The sequence below is a fragment of the Oxyura jamaicensis genome, chromosome 1, assembly GCF_011077185.1.
Source record: "Oxyura jamaicensis isolate SHBP4307 breed ruddy duck chromosome 1, BPBGC_Ojam_1.0, whole genome shotgun sequence".
In the NCBI taxonomy this organism is placed as follows: domain Eukaryota; kingdom Metazoa; phylum Chordata; class Aves; order Anseriformes; family Anatidae; genus Oxyura; species Oxyura jamaicensis.
In genome coordinates this window covers 175,973,537-175,986,270 of record NC_048893.1, presented here as the reverse complement: position 1 = coordinate 175,986,270, position 12,734 = coordinate 175,973,537, and the positions used below count along the sequence as shown (strand labels likewise).

Here is a 12,734-nt window from a genome sequence, read left to right as displayed (position 1 = left end):
CTGAAACTCTGGCAAGTTACTAGTTGCAAAGCAAAACTGAACACAAGCAAGGCTGTCTCTTCCATGGAGGGCTTGTTGGGCCAGGCCTCAGCAGGGCCTGGAGCCATCCTGCCAGGGAAGGCCAGGCTCCCTGCTTCCACATGCTTTATACCAGAAGCATTTCATGACCAGGCCACAACCACATCAGAAGGCTGATGAATGAGGAGTGGTTTTCATGGGCTTTGTTATCAACTTCTATATACCAGCATCTGAAACAAAGCCCTCAAGAACAGATATGGAGACTTGTGGTGGGAGGTCACCAGAAATTACTTCCAGCCCAGAAAGTTGGCAATAAGGTAAAAAAACATCTGCACCAAGTGCAGATTCCCACCCCGGGGGATTTCCTTTACAAAAATTGTGTACATTGTGAAACATAGCTCCACTGTGAGTGAACCTTCCCCAGTTCACATGCTGTGGCTGCTCAGAGGAAGGCATAACACTGGCAAACATGTTTGCTCCATGCCTGTAAATGGGGACACCCAACCTGACGAGTCAATCTGCCCACTACCAGTCCCAGCAGGCGAGGCCTACATAAGGTGATACAGGTGGTAAACACTAAGGTCCAGAGCTTTATTTCTCAGCTTCAGAAATGAAGGCTCTAATTTTGCTCATGTGAGCAGGAATGTGACTTGAGTACCAGGCTTTGGCCCCAGCCTTAGGCAGCTTTGTGTTTTCAGCTGTAAAATCAAAAGGGAGGGGAAGTGGTGGTGGAAATCAGGCCAGATTTTCTGAAAGGCCAAAAGGGAATTTGGGACAAAGGAAGCTATTTAATTCCTTTGGCTTCCTTAAGCTTTTGACCAGTGGATAAACAGATGTAACTACATAACATCATCTGCATGCAATTAAATATATTGCTTATATTTGCGGATGTCTAGAAAGATTCCTGTATATACACGACACAATGTTGTGAGAGGTAGGGGATTACAGAGGACATGGGGACAGTCATGTTGCGCAGAAGGTCATGGTCAGTGCTGGCCAGAAAGCTGCATCACCTTGAACAATACTGGGCTTTCTCAGGGAATTTGAGGTTGCACTTTTAACACAGCCTTTGAAAGAGACTGTCATTTGAGCTGGCTCAGATACAATGCAGGAAACAAAAATATTAGTACAAAAATGGACTAATATGAAATAACATCTGACTCTTCCTGACTGTGACTAAACTTGGCTGTTTTGGATGGAACTTATTTCCGCTCCTGTCAGCTGGAGGGGCAGCACGTCATTTCTATCTTGACCATCCCAAAGGACCATGAGAAGCAGCAGCAGCTCAAAGACAGGGGGAAAAAGTCTGACACCTGCTCTGCTGCCAACAGACAACATGCTGTTACTGCACAGAGGAATATGAAGCTTGGAAGGGGATGCTGAGAAGCAGTGTATACCTCTTTCTCCAGACACTCACAGGAGCTCAAGCAAAATACGAGCCTTGGTAACAGTATATATGTTGAGGAGGGCAGAGGATATATCATGAAAATGAAAATTATGTGAGATAATGCATTGCTTGTAATACACTACATATATTTATATAAAAAGCAGCATTATGTATGTTAAATATAATGAATATGACACAATAAATACATATTCCATTTATTTTATATATATTATTATACTAGTCATAATTTGTAATGTTTACGATATAATTTAGACTACTATATATAGTACATTGGTTATAATAAAGTTCTCCAGCCCGTACTAGAAACAAAAACAAACAAACAAAAAAAACAACAACAACAAGTTGCTCTACAATTCTCTTCCAATTCACACCAGTCTTCCCTGATTCCCTGAAAGGCTTTTGTTCACCATTGGCTTGTTGAAGAGTAATATTTATCCCAAACATTGTTTTTTTCTTCTGATTTGTGCCACTGCCTTTTTTTTTATGCATGAGGAAAGATCTTTTATAAAATGGCAAGGAGCAGAATTGTCCTTTGGGAGGGCACAGGGTCACATTTGGAAAACAGAAGAGGCCGGATGCAGAGGCATGTCTGTAGTCCACAAAAATGTGATGCTCCCCTATGCACTGTGACACTGGTCCATCAGGAAAACATGTGAACCAGGGTGAAAATGCAAATGTGAAGAGTGGTATTTCCTTGTGCTGAGGGTCAAGTGGTTCAGGATGCAGGAAGATTTACTTTAGAAAATCTCTTTGTCCCTGATGTAGCTTTATACTGAAAAATTGCCTTTGTCAAGAAATACCAGGGCTTCCATGAATGACAGGAAAACATGTATATGAAGCTAACATATTTACAATAGTTTAGGGTTACCAGTCACTTAAAGACTTCTATTTCTATACTTATGTCTCTTTCAAGCTCAAAAATTTACCATTGGTTTAACTTTTCAGGCACATAGCTATTTGTAGATTTTTGTCTCCTGGAAAATTAAGGAACTGTACCAAAATACTTTGTAAGGGGTAGGTGGTCCCTTGAGGAACCCAGAAGCATTGCTAGGAGTTTAACTGCCAGGAGCTTTATTTTTCATAATAAACATGGTGTGTGGTTTTATTCTTTTTTGTTGTTGTTGTTGTTCTTTTTTTGTTGTTGTTGTTGTTGTTTTTTCCACTACATGGTCTTCTGTTCAGTGAGCAGAAACATACAAGGGTGCCAAATAGAGAAATGGCAGTAAATGTGAGTGTGGCATGTAATGCACGTATTGCTAAAGTTGTGTGTGAGGATCTCTAACATGGATGATCTTCAATCCTTTTGCAATAAATAATATTAAGAAAATCTGTTAATGTATCCACACCTCAGATTTTGACTCATGTTCCCTACTATTTCCTTGGTGAAGATGACAACAGGATGCTCTCATACCTCCAAAGACATTTCTGTCTTGTGAAATGTTAGCCCACTTACACAAACTCGATCTCTGTGTCTTCATCTTTCTCCCCCTGCACTCCAAAGAGATTCCTTGTTAGCTGTGCAATCAATACAAAACATAACTTCAGCAACTAGTAAATCTAGTTTATTGAAACATGGTTTTGACACAAGTGAGATATATCTATCCTTTAGATGCAAAACTATTCACTAATAGGGTGCATTTGGATAGACACAGACACAAACACTTTGGTGAGATTAGGCTGAAGATAACCATCTCTAGTTATTTTCCATTCCCTCGTAGCATTTAAGGCATACAGTATCTTGCCAGAGGCTCCAGAATTGTCACTTTTCCCTGCTCAGGCTTACTCCTGACAGGGGAAAAACACAGAAAAAGAGGTTGCCCTCTTTCCTTCTAATTATTTGCCCACTATCTTTTTGCACAGGCTACCATCTTGATCCCACTGACATTGCAGACCTTATGTATTACTCTTTATTCCTTCTACAGCATGGGACCCAGCACTGCAGGAATTCAAATGGCTTCATTACATCAGCTCCAAGATGTGCCGTGGGACGCATGAGCCAATCTGAGCTATTTAAACAAGGATTTGGAAAGTGAACGGTGAAAACTTCATGATAAAACTTTGTGCTTACGTCAAAGACAGCATAAAATGACTAAAACAGATTGACTCTTCAATTGAACATAACCCTTAGATAGCCAAGAAAAACAAGATTTTCTGAAAGCTATGTCAAGTACTTTTCCACCTGACCAGCAATGACTTGTTTTCTGCAAATTTGAGACAGAGCTGAAAATAGCTAGTTGCAGTCATTTTTGCTTGGGAGTAATAATGCTCAGTTTACCAAGAGCTTTCTCCAACAAGGTTCAGAGCACTGAGAAAGCATTTTCACTGGCAGAAACCTTCCTTTGGGAGGATTTCACAGGAAGAGAACGCTTTCAGCATTGTTGCAAGTTTTCATGAGACAGTTGCTTTCCTGGGAAACATGACAAGCCATGACAAGCCTTTTTTTTTTTTTTTTTTTTTTTTTTTTTAATTATTATTAAAAAATGAGGTACAATTAAAAAGAAATCTCAATGCGGTCGGAGTTTGGACCCTGTTTTCACTTAATTGCAACTGGTCTGATTTGTAGGAAATGTGCTAGAAATTATTCACGGACTTAAAATTCAGACAGCCATTTCATGAGATTTCCCAAAGCACGCATAGGAGTAACTCATCATTGCCTAAATAATTTTAGTTTGCTTCTGGATCCCTACACGAGGATGAGCTGCCAAACCTGCAGCCTTCCAGGTCCATGCCAGCCCACTACCTGCCCTCACTGCCAATAGTCATCATTCATAGCATCCCAGTACCCACACTGTTTGCTGGAAACCGTAATCTCACTTGATAATCAGTGAAATCTTAAACAAAATACCTCAGTGGCCAGCTCAGAGAGGAAAATCTGGAAATGGTAATTCCTTCTGAAAAGGCTGTGCCAGCACTGGGTCCCATTTGGTTCTTTGCCTGATTTACAAAGTCAGCCTCAGCAGAAAGTGTTAGTGATACTTTACATTTCTATTATGTGTAAACCTTTGGTGAGTGTTTGTAGAGACCTTGCAGGGGAGTGTGAAGCTCTCGGGTGGCGCAGCACCTGAGACAGGCACCGCTACACACGCAGGGAAAAGGAGAGCAAAGAGACACTAAGATACTCAGGTGAGTGGTTTCCCTTTAAATCACTCATTGGGTATCATGAAATTAAATAAACGGACTCTAGTAGCAAGGCACATTCCTGTCCTTCCCTTTTCGTGGGGAAGGTGGACATTAGAGCTGCGTCTACAGCTCTCAACAGATGAGGACCAGGGATCATGCCCAAGCACCTAACCTCTGACCAGACGCCGCTGAGCTCCTGCCTTGGTTTTGCTAACCCCATGAGGTCTTTCTCAGACACTTGTGGTCCAGAGGGGCCTGGCACAGAGCAGTGTGGTCAGCATCATGCAGCCTCTTTCATTTAATAGCATGGACACAGTGTAGATGCTCCAGCAGGAATGTGCGTATGTGATTTTGCAGTTCTGCCCCAGCTACCTGCGGTATAAACTTCTGATTCTCGCTTTGAAATTTTCAGCAGCAAAGTAGTAGAGCACAGGGTCGAGGCAGCTGTTCGTGGCGGCAAGGCAGAGCGTGACCACCAGTGCTTTGTGCACGGACAGGTCGTTCTGGCTCCAGCTGCCGAGCATCAGGTGGACTGTCCGCAGTACGTGGTACGGCAGGAAGCACAGGAGGAAGAGGATGAGAGTGATGATGATGGTTGACAGTGCCTTCTTGTGAGAGACCGTCTTCTTGCGCTGAGGAGTCCTGGAATTGAGCAGTGCCCTGATGGCAAAGACATAGCAGAAGATAATGGTGCAAAAGGGCAGGATGAAGCCCACAATGAGGACAACGCTGTTCATCATGAGGAGAATATCTGTGCTTCCAGGGTGGAGGTCCAAACATTTGTCTGGGTTACTGTACCCAGCAATTTGTTTGCAAAACAGAGGGCTGGATGCTGCCAGAACAAAGACCCATATCACTGCACAGGTTATCTTGGCATACTTCATTTTGGTTATTTTCCAGTGCTTGAATGGGTAAACAATGGCGGTGAAACGAACCACGCTGAGCACGGTGAGAAAATAAATGCTGCAATACATGTTCACATACAAGGCATAAGTCATAATCCTGCAGACAATATCACCAAATATCCAATGCGATCCCAACAGGTAATAAGAGGCCCGAAAGGGCAAAGTGCTCACAAACATGAGATCTGAAACAGCCAAGTTCTGCATGTAAATGTTTACTGAGGTCTTCCTCTGGGAAGGCTGGAAGAAAACATATATGGAGAGGCTATTTCCAACAGCACCCAGGAAGAAGATAAAGAGGTACATGACAGGATAAATGGTTTGCTTGAAGGCATCAATGGTACAGTTGAATGAGCTGCTATTTGAGTTGTTGTTTGTCATCGTCTCGGAAATATTCATAGTCTGGAGTTGTCTCTGTCTTCCTGCCAAGGTAGAAAGAAGGGGAGTGAGTGCAGGGTTGCAGCCTCTGCAGGGAGTTCAATGCTGGGGTGGTTTCACAGGGCAGAAGTTACAAGATGCAGTGGAAAATAAAGGTTCCTTAATGAGTAATCACTTGCGATGCTCCTGTAAATGATCTCAAGATGTAAAATTCTCGAGATATAAAGCACCAAGTAAGCTCTACATGGTTTCAGTATTACAGCATCTGTTTGTTATCTCAAACTATGAAAATGCTGGCTCTTGAAGGTGAATGTTATGCCTACATTTTGATGGCAGTTCCCTGATCTTCTCTATGCAAAATAACCCGACTTACCATCAGCCATTTTGTAGCAGGGAGGTTTTGAGTCCCCACTTACCTCCCAAGAAAACATCAAAAGAGAAATCACTGTCTGCTGGTAAGTTTGTGCTTCAAATTAGGATAAAAAGTCAAAATTTGTCTAGTTCCAATTTAGTAATTGGAACTAGACAATTTTTTCTGTTATGTTATCTGATGTTGAAAGCGTGTCACTGAGCTTTCCTGAGCAATACCAAGGGCATATTGACATACTTCAATATGTGTCAATTACGGATGTTTCGACCTGAAACACTGAGTAAATGTTGTGCTAGTCATGCATGGTTTCTTTTTTAACTCCCTCCTCCTTATTTCTTCTTTTCTCTAATTGGTTTCCAAGGTCTCTTTTTTTTTGTGGGGCTTTTGCTTCATTTACTGCTTTTTCAACCTTTTTTGTGCTCATTTCCTCTAAATCAGACACTCATATACACACACTTCCAGGACTGCCTGCATTAGCAGTCCTAATGAAAATGGCCTGCGAAAAAACAGGCTGTGTTCATAGAGAGTGACGTTTCCCCCCTCCATGAGGCCGTATTTCAATCAAATCAAAATCTCTGATCACTAAACCACTCTAAATAATATATATTTCTCATTAGAGGCTATTTCCTTGCTAAACTCCTCATTTCTTCTCTCAGCAAACCTGCAGTATTTGAAAATGAAGTCTCTAGCCTTGTTACTTGTTTGACAGTGGGACAGCAATCCCCTCTCTGCATCTACCAGCACATCCCAGAAATGAAGCTCTGGAATTTTTTACCCTAAAAAAGAGAATTATATGAGATTTTCAACTGCATGAAGAAGGACGTTTTAATTTGCTCCAGAGGGAGTGGTAATGGACCAATGGCACATGACAGTGGGTTGCATTTTAATTTGGACCTCACAGGCTTCATGATTTTAAATGAAATTATTTGCACTCCTGGAGTCTCCCTAGGAGAAAGAGTGGGCTCTAGATTTGGGAGCCCTTGTCTGCCACTTGCTCACTAGAGTACTGGCAATGCTGCTGTGAACGAGAGGTGATTTGTGAACTCTTAGCCCTTACCCACCCTGTGGCAAGATGGGACTATGACAGCTCAGGGAATGAGGACAGTCACTCACAGTGACTTTGTGTCCATCCTTGCAGTGCCTGCAATCATCCATTCAGAAATCAAAGACAATATCTAGGAAGCTGAGGAGCACTGAAGAACTGGGCAAACTGAATATTAGTGCCCAGCAAAGCCTCTGGAAACAAGGTCTCCTAGAGGAAATCTCATCTGAGAGCCTCTTCCACAGTGGAGGGGATAGACAAGGTACCGTCCCTAACAAATCTTTTGCAGTCTTAGGAGTTTTGAATGATTTTGGTTCTCTGTACAAGTTATTTACTGTCTGACACTGAAGCTTTCTGTGTGGGATCAGGAACCAGCTTTTCTCCTAATGGAAGCCGGTCCCATTTTGCAGGGAAACATTGCATCCCTAGGTATTGCAAAGGGAAGAGACCTTTTGATTGTATTTTACTATGACTCAAGCATCTGTGCCTTTAGAAACCTCAAAAAACAACAGGATACAGGATATCTATCAGTGAAGAAACCCGCCACTTGTAGAAGCAGCCCTGTTGTGTGGGCCACCAAGCCCTTCTGTGAGATAAAAGAGTAGAAAGAGGAAGAAGAACTTAGAGTATGGTCAAATTTAGAGCCCTGCTCAGCACCACTAGTAATGAATGTCCTGTTGATGAAAAGCCCTTGGGTACCTTTGCTCTGGAGAAAGCACCATGGGCACCATGGGTACAGAGCCTGAGTCACCATTGGTCAAGCTCTTCAGGTGAGGTTATCCAGCTAACAACTACCATTACAGCTATTTTGTGCTCCTTCTCTCTCCTGCCTTCTCCTGCCAAAGACCTTCAAGAAACCAGGTGTGTATGTGTAACTGAGGAAACTCAGCATCCTTGCACCTGGCAAGAGAGACAGTATTCAGACTCCTCTCCAAATTACACAAGTAAAACCTTAAGGTGTTATGGGCTGCCTAAGAGAAAAAGACTGGGGACCACTAACCTGAAATATGTTAACCACCATGGTCCCTGCCCTCTGTAAAGGGCCAGGAATGACCCTTGCAATTAGCATATGCAGATGCTCCTATTAATTGTGTTTTAACTTATAGATCAGTGTCAAACAGATGTGCAGTGAAATATATATTCCACACAGGACTATCTCAAGCAACCATGGAGGAGAAGGAGAGAATTTTAATCCCATCCTTGAAGCCATGAGCCCTTCACCAGCCAGCTAAGGCCAGGAGATGGCTCCTTGATACACAGAAAGATTGACATGTAAACTCCCTGGGGGGAGTTTTTTTCTATATGTGACTTTCTACCAAGAAGAAGGAGCTGATGCACATCCCAAAGCTCTACCTTGGCAGGAGAGGGAGCACATCTGCTGATGAAGGAAAAGGGAGGCTTTTCCGAAGTAACTGCTCTGTAAGTAGATTAGATGTTGAGTTTGAGTTTGGGCAGTATATTTTTTATTTTCTTCTCCTTTGAGAAGTCTTCTAGAAACAATTACAGCTTGATTATTATGGATATCATAAAGGAATATTGACCTTTTATTATAAATTTTATAAATGTATATATATATAATAAATTATATATTTTTATTATGAATAAAAATGCTGCCTTTTATCCTGGATTAAGTGTGATTTAAGATTATGTGGCATAAGAAAGTGAATGTAACACCCTCAAGAAACAGATGGTAGGGAACTGACAGAGCAGAAGAAGGAGACTAATCTTGATTGAAGGAGATACTAAACTGATAAAAGTGTCCCCAGACTATCAGATTTTAAGTTTGGGGTGCAGGTAGCAGTCTGCACGGACTTGCGGTGTTTCAGCTCATGAATTAGACGGTGGAGAGGAAAGATCTAGGATGTAAGGAAAGGAGGGATCTTTGGGGATAAAGGCAAGCTGTACAGAAAGGACAGGCTGCTCCACACCCAGAGTGGAGCTGGTGTGCTGGTACTGTAGACTGAAAGGTTTGCAGAGGAGTAATTGATTAGAAGCAACAGGAGAGCTGACGGGCATGGGAGAGTGCAAGTGGGCTGGACTGACAAGAGCTGCAAGAGCAGTGCTGCTGACATCCAGCGCGCTACTGAAAAGGCCAGGAGGGAAAAGGCAAAAAAATCTGTAAAACACAGCTGCAAAAACAGCAATAACCAGGGAAGGCAAATCCAACTGCCCATAACAGCTGGCGCGTGCTATATTGAGGGAGTGAGAAAAAGCAGACCTTATATGTAATTCTGCCCCAAAGCTCAAAGCCTAGGAGCTGGAAGGTTTGGCATGAAACAGCAGCCCTGGTGCAACAGGCATCTCAGAGAACTGCTGGGGAGAGGATAATCAATGGGAGCCTGTGTTGCCATGCTACCAGCTTTATGGTAATGATAGTGTAGGCTGTACAGGTGGAGGAGTGGCACTGCGCAGGAAGGACTGTGTAACTAGCAATAGAATAAAAATATTATCGCTAAAGAGAAGCGCTACAAAGTCCTTGTGGGCAGACATCCCATCCTATGATAATAAAAATATAGTACCAGGACTGCACTACCAAGCTTCTCATCACGATGATGATAGTCATCAGAAAATGTTAAGTGAGATGAGAAAAGCTGAAAGCAGGTAGTATTAGCAGGGGATTTCAGATGCCTTTGTACAGATGTGATGCTGCATCAGGACAAGATACAGAGATGATATCTGTTTGCAACAAATGACAAGTTCCTAGGATAATTAGTCCCACAATCCACAATTCAAGATGCATTTGATCTTTAGCATTGCATGGGTCCTAGTTAAAGCAGTTTTGGATGGAGAGAGCCTTGTCCTAGCAATCACAGCAGAGCCTGGTTCAGCAGTGTACTGGGACAGAAGAGCAGTCCAGAACCAAGCATTCTACCAAAATTGGGGGGGGGGGGGGGGCATTAAAAAAAAAATCACAGAAAATTCAACAAAACCTGTTAGGTCAGAGGAGCCAGATGCACTTGACATATGTGTGCAGGAAATATTAAGCTGGCTAGATAAGTGAGAGGCCAATAAGTAGTGAGGACCAGGTGGCATTCATGTGAGTATCCCAAAGGATCTCAAATGTGACACTGCTGGCCAAGGCACATAACCCACCATTACAATCAAGCACAGAGCCAGGGGATCAGTGTGCCACCAGTACAGCTCTTCACCTACAAGAAAGGCTTGAGAGAGGAGCTCAAGGCTGTGAGTCAGTGATCTCGATACTGCCCTACTCACCTGCTGAAAGGCTGTAAGGATGGATGAAGGGGGGCATTTTATATATGTGTATATGCATATTTATACATTTACACCGTTGGATTTGTCAAAGCTTTTGGCAAAGCTCTGCACTAAATGTTTCTAAGTTGCCAGAGAGCTGGAAGGTATGTTCTCCTGCGGACTGAAAGCTGGCTAAAGGGTAAGAAGCAAAGTGTGGGGCTTAACAAATCTGCAATGCAGTCCTCTAGAGTTCAGTAATCTAGAGTTCAGACCAGATTTGTGGAGGATTTTAAGAGTGAGGACTAAAAACTCTGGGTCTCTTCAGTACATACAGGAGGATACGGTCATGGTCTGCAGATTTGCGGAGGTGGAGGATAGTGTGAATGCACCATTATTCATGGGGTCCCACAGTTACTGGGACTTGTGGTGCTCAGCAGGGCTGTTGGGAGTCTGCTTTCAAGTAGGTAAAAGAGGGTGTTCCGCTGTGCAGTAAGGAGCAGGCAGCACTGCCAGTCCGGGCTCTCCCCAGTTCTAGTGGGGGGCTACACCATGAGCAGACAGACAAGTCAGCCAGTATCTCAGCTGACAGTGGGAACAATTTCTGTGCTTGCCCGGACAGAAGGACACACTGCTTTTGGGGAGGTGTGATGGAGGGGACCTCTGCTAAATGTGTAAATGTGGAATTCTCCATTTCCAAACTGAAAAAGACCAAGTAAAAGCTCAAAATCTGCTGCTTTGAGATCTACTACTGAGATCTCTGTAATGCAGAAAACTACCAAAGAACATATTTTCAGTAAGGTGTTCTGTATATGTAATGATGAAAAAGGATTTCAGACTATTCATTCAAAATATGTATCTTTGTAATGCTAAGAGACATACAGACATGGTTGTATTACAGGAAAAAGAGGTGTTCCGTGAACCTATCACAGTATCCCTTTGTCTGCAGAAGACCCCAGACAGTTTAGTCTCATCATATTCATTATCTGAATAGGAAGGCAGTTGTGGTATTGCTGCTATATAGAAGCAACAGAAGTTCTAATATTCCTTAAAGTTCATGTTGGCTTGCTTTCTAGTATTCACTTTGTGTTTCAGGAGCAGCATTACCAAGAATAAATGTAACAGAATGTAATATTTGGAATTAACACTGAATTCAATTTGCCAAAACATGTGGCATTTTATTAACCTTTCTACACGCAAGATTCTGACCTCTAGTCCTTTTTATTTTAAAAGTTGGCCTAAAACTAAATCTATATTTGTCATCTAGTTAAAAAACGAGACTTACTTAATCAGACCCACTACTTGACTGCTATCTTCCATCTGGAAACTGTCCTAGTTAAATAAATCTACTTTTCTTTTTTTCTGCCAAAGAAAATTCAGAAGCCCAGTGTTATCACAGAGAAAATTAGTTGACAATCACAGCTTCTAGCAAATACAAAGTTTACTGCAAGTAAGATGAAGGTTGTGTTTTAGTAGTTTGTATTTTAGTTATTGCAACCCTTTTTATCTACATCAGAAAAAGCAGACAAATCTTGTCTTACCTCAGCTCGTGTGCCTTCTGGTGTGCTCAGTATTTCCTTCTTCTGCTTGCTGTTAACAACTTTCAGTTTTGTTAGTGAAAAGGAAAAAAAAAAAAAAAAAAAAAAAAAAAAAAAAAATCACAAAAAATTAAAGCAAAATCCAAATGCTATTTATGCAGAAGCCACAGAAGGGCAATGAGTAGTAGGAAAGGAAAGGAAATCCTGATGAACAGACCTTATGGTTTCTTAAGAGAGAAATGTTCTCAGCTCAAGGAGTGGTGCTAGCAATCACATGGCAATGTTTCATATCTTCCACCCAATGGAAGAGGCCCTGCAGCTTACGTGGTATCTGGAAGCTCTCTGGATTTCTGTATTTGGCCCACACTTAAATATATGCACTTTTGGGAAATCAGGATTGCTTGAAATATTAGAAGATGTTCCTGTATATGTTTCACATGGATCATTATAAGAGTTGTTATTGGAATTATGGAGAGGCCATATACCCACTTTATCTCCCAGGCTTCTTATGCAGAAAAGTCACGATGAGCAAAACCATAAGCAGGCATATAGGAGTTCATGAGAAATCTAATTCAGCTCGCAGTCTGAAGACAAGTTTACGGAGCAGAGGGACTATTTTTCCTTGAATGTAGATAAGAACTGAATACATCACTATTTTAGGCCATGAACAAGAGACTGGAGAGAATGACTTGCTGACCCTTAATATTTTACCACTTCTCGGTGGAGCTACACTAAGTGCACGGTTGGGTGCTCCTGGACAACTGCA

The 12,734-nt window shown here is 42.2% G+C and overlaps 1 protein-coding gene across 3 annotated transcripts; it reads right to left on the bottom strand.

The window, feature by feature from the left end:
- Positions 1-2,573: 2,573 nt before the first annotated feature.
- On the bottom strand, positions 2,574-12,202 carry CYSLTR2 (cysteinyl leukotriene receptor 2). Of its 3 annotated transcripts, none has more exons than XM_035323198.1 (2): positions 11,972-12,202; positions 2,574-6,023 (listed from the first exon to the last, which is right to left on the bottom strand). In XM_035323198.1, exon 2 carries the CDS (start codon positions 5,845-5,847, stop codon positions 4,915-4,917), a length of 933 nt encoding a protein of 310 aa, XP_035179089.1. In that variant the 5' UTR covers positions 5,848-6,023; positions 11,972-12,202; the 3' UTR covers positions 2,574-4,914. The 3 variants fall into 3 exon arrangements, with proteins under 3 accessions (XP_035179089.1, XP_035179094.1, XP_035179079.1); XM_035323203.1 differs by having other exon boundaries at positions 2,574-6,012; XM_035323188.1 differs by having other exon boundaries at positions 2,574-5,870; positions 11,972-12,201.
- Positions 12,203-12,734: the final 532 nt, after the last annotated feature.

Bases quoted from the DNA above. Each gene is read 5' to 3' on its own strand.
- CYSLTR2 (XM_035323198.1), bottom strand. From the start codon at position 5,847: ATGAATATTTCCGAGACGATGACAAACAACAACTCAAATAGCAGCTCA.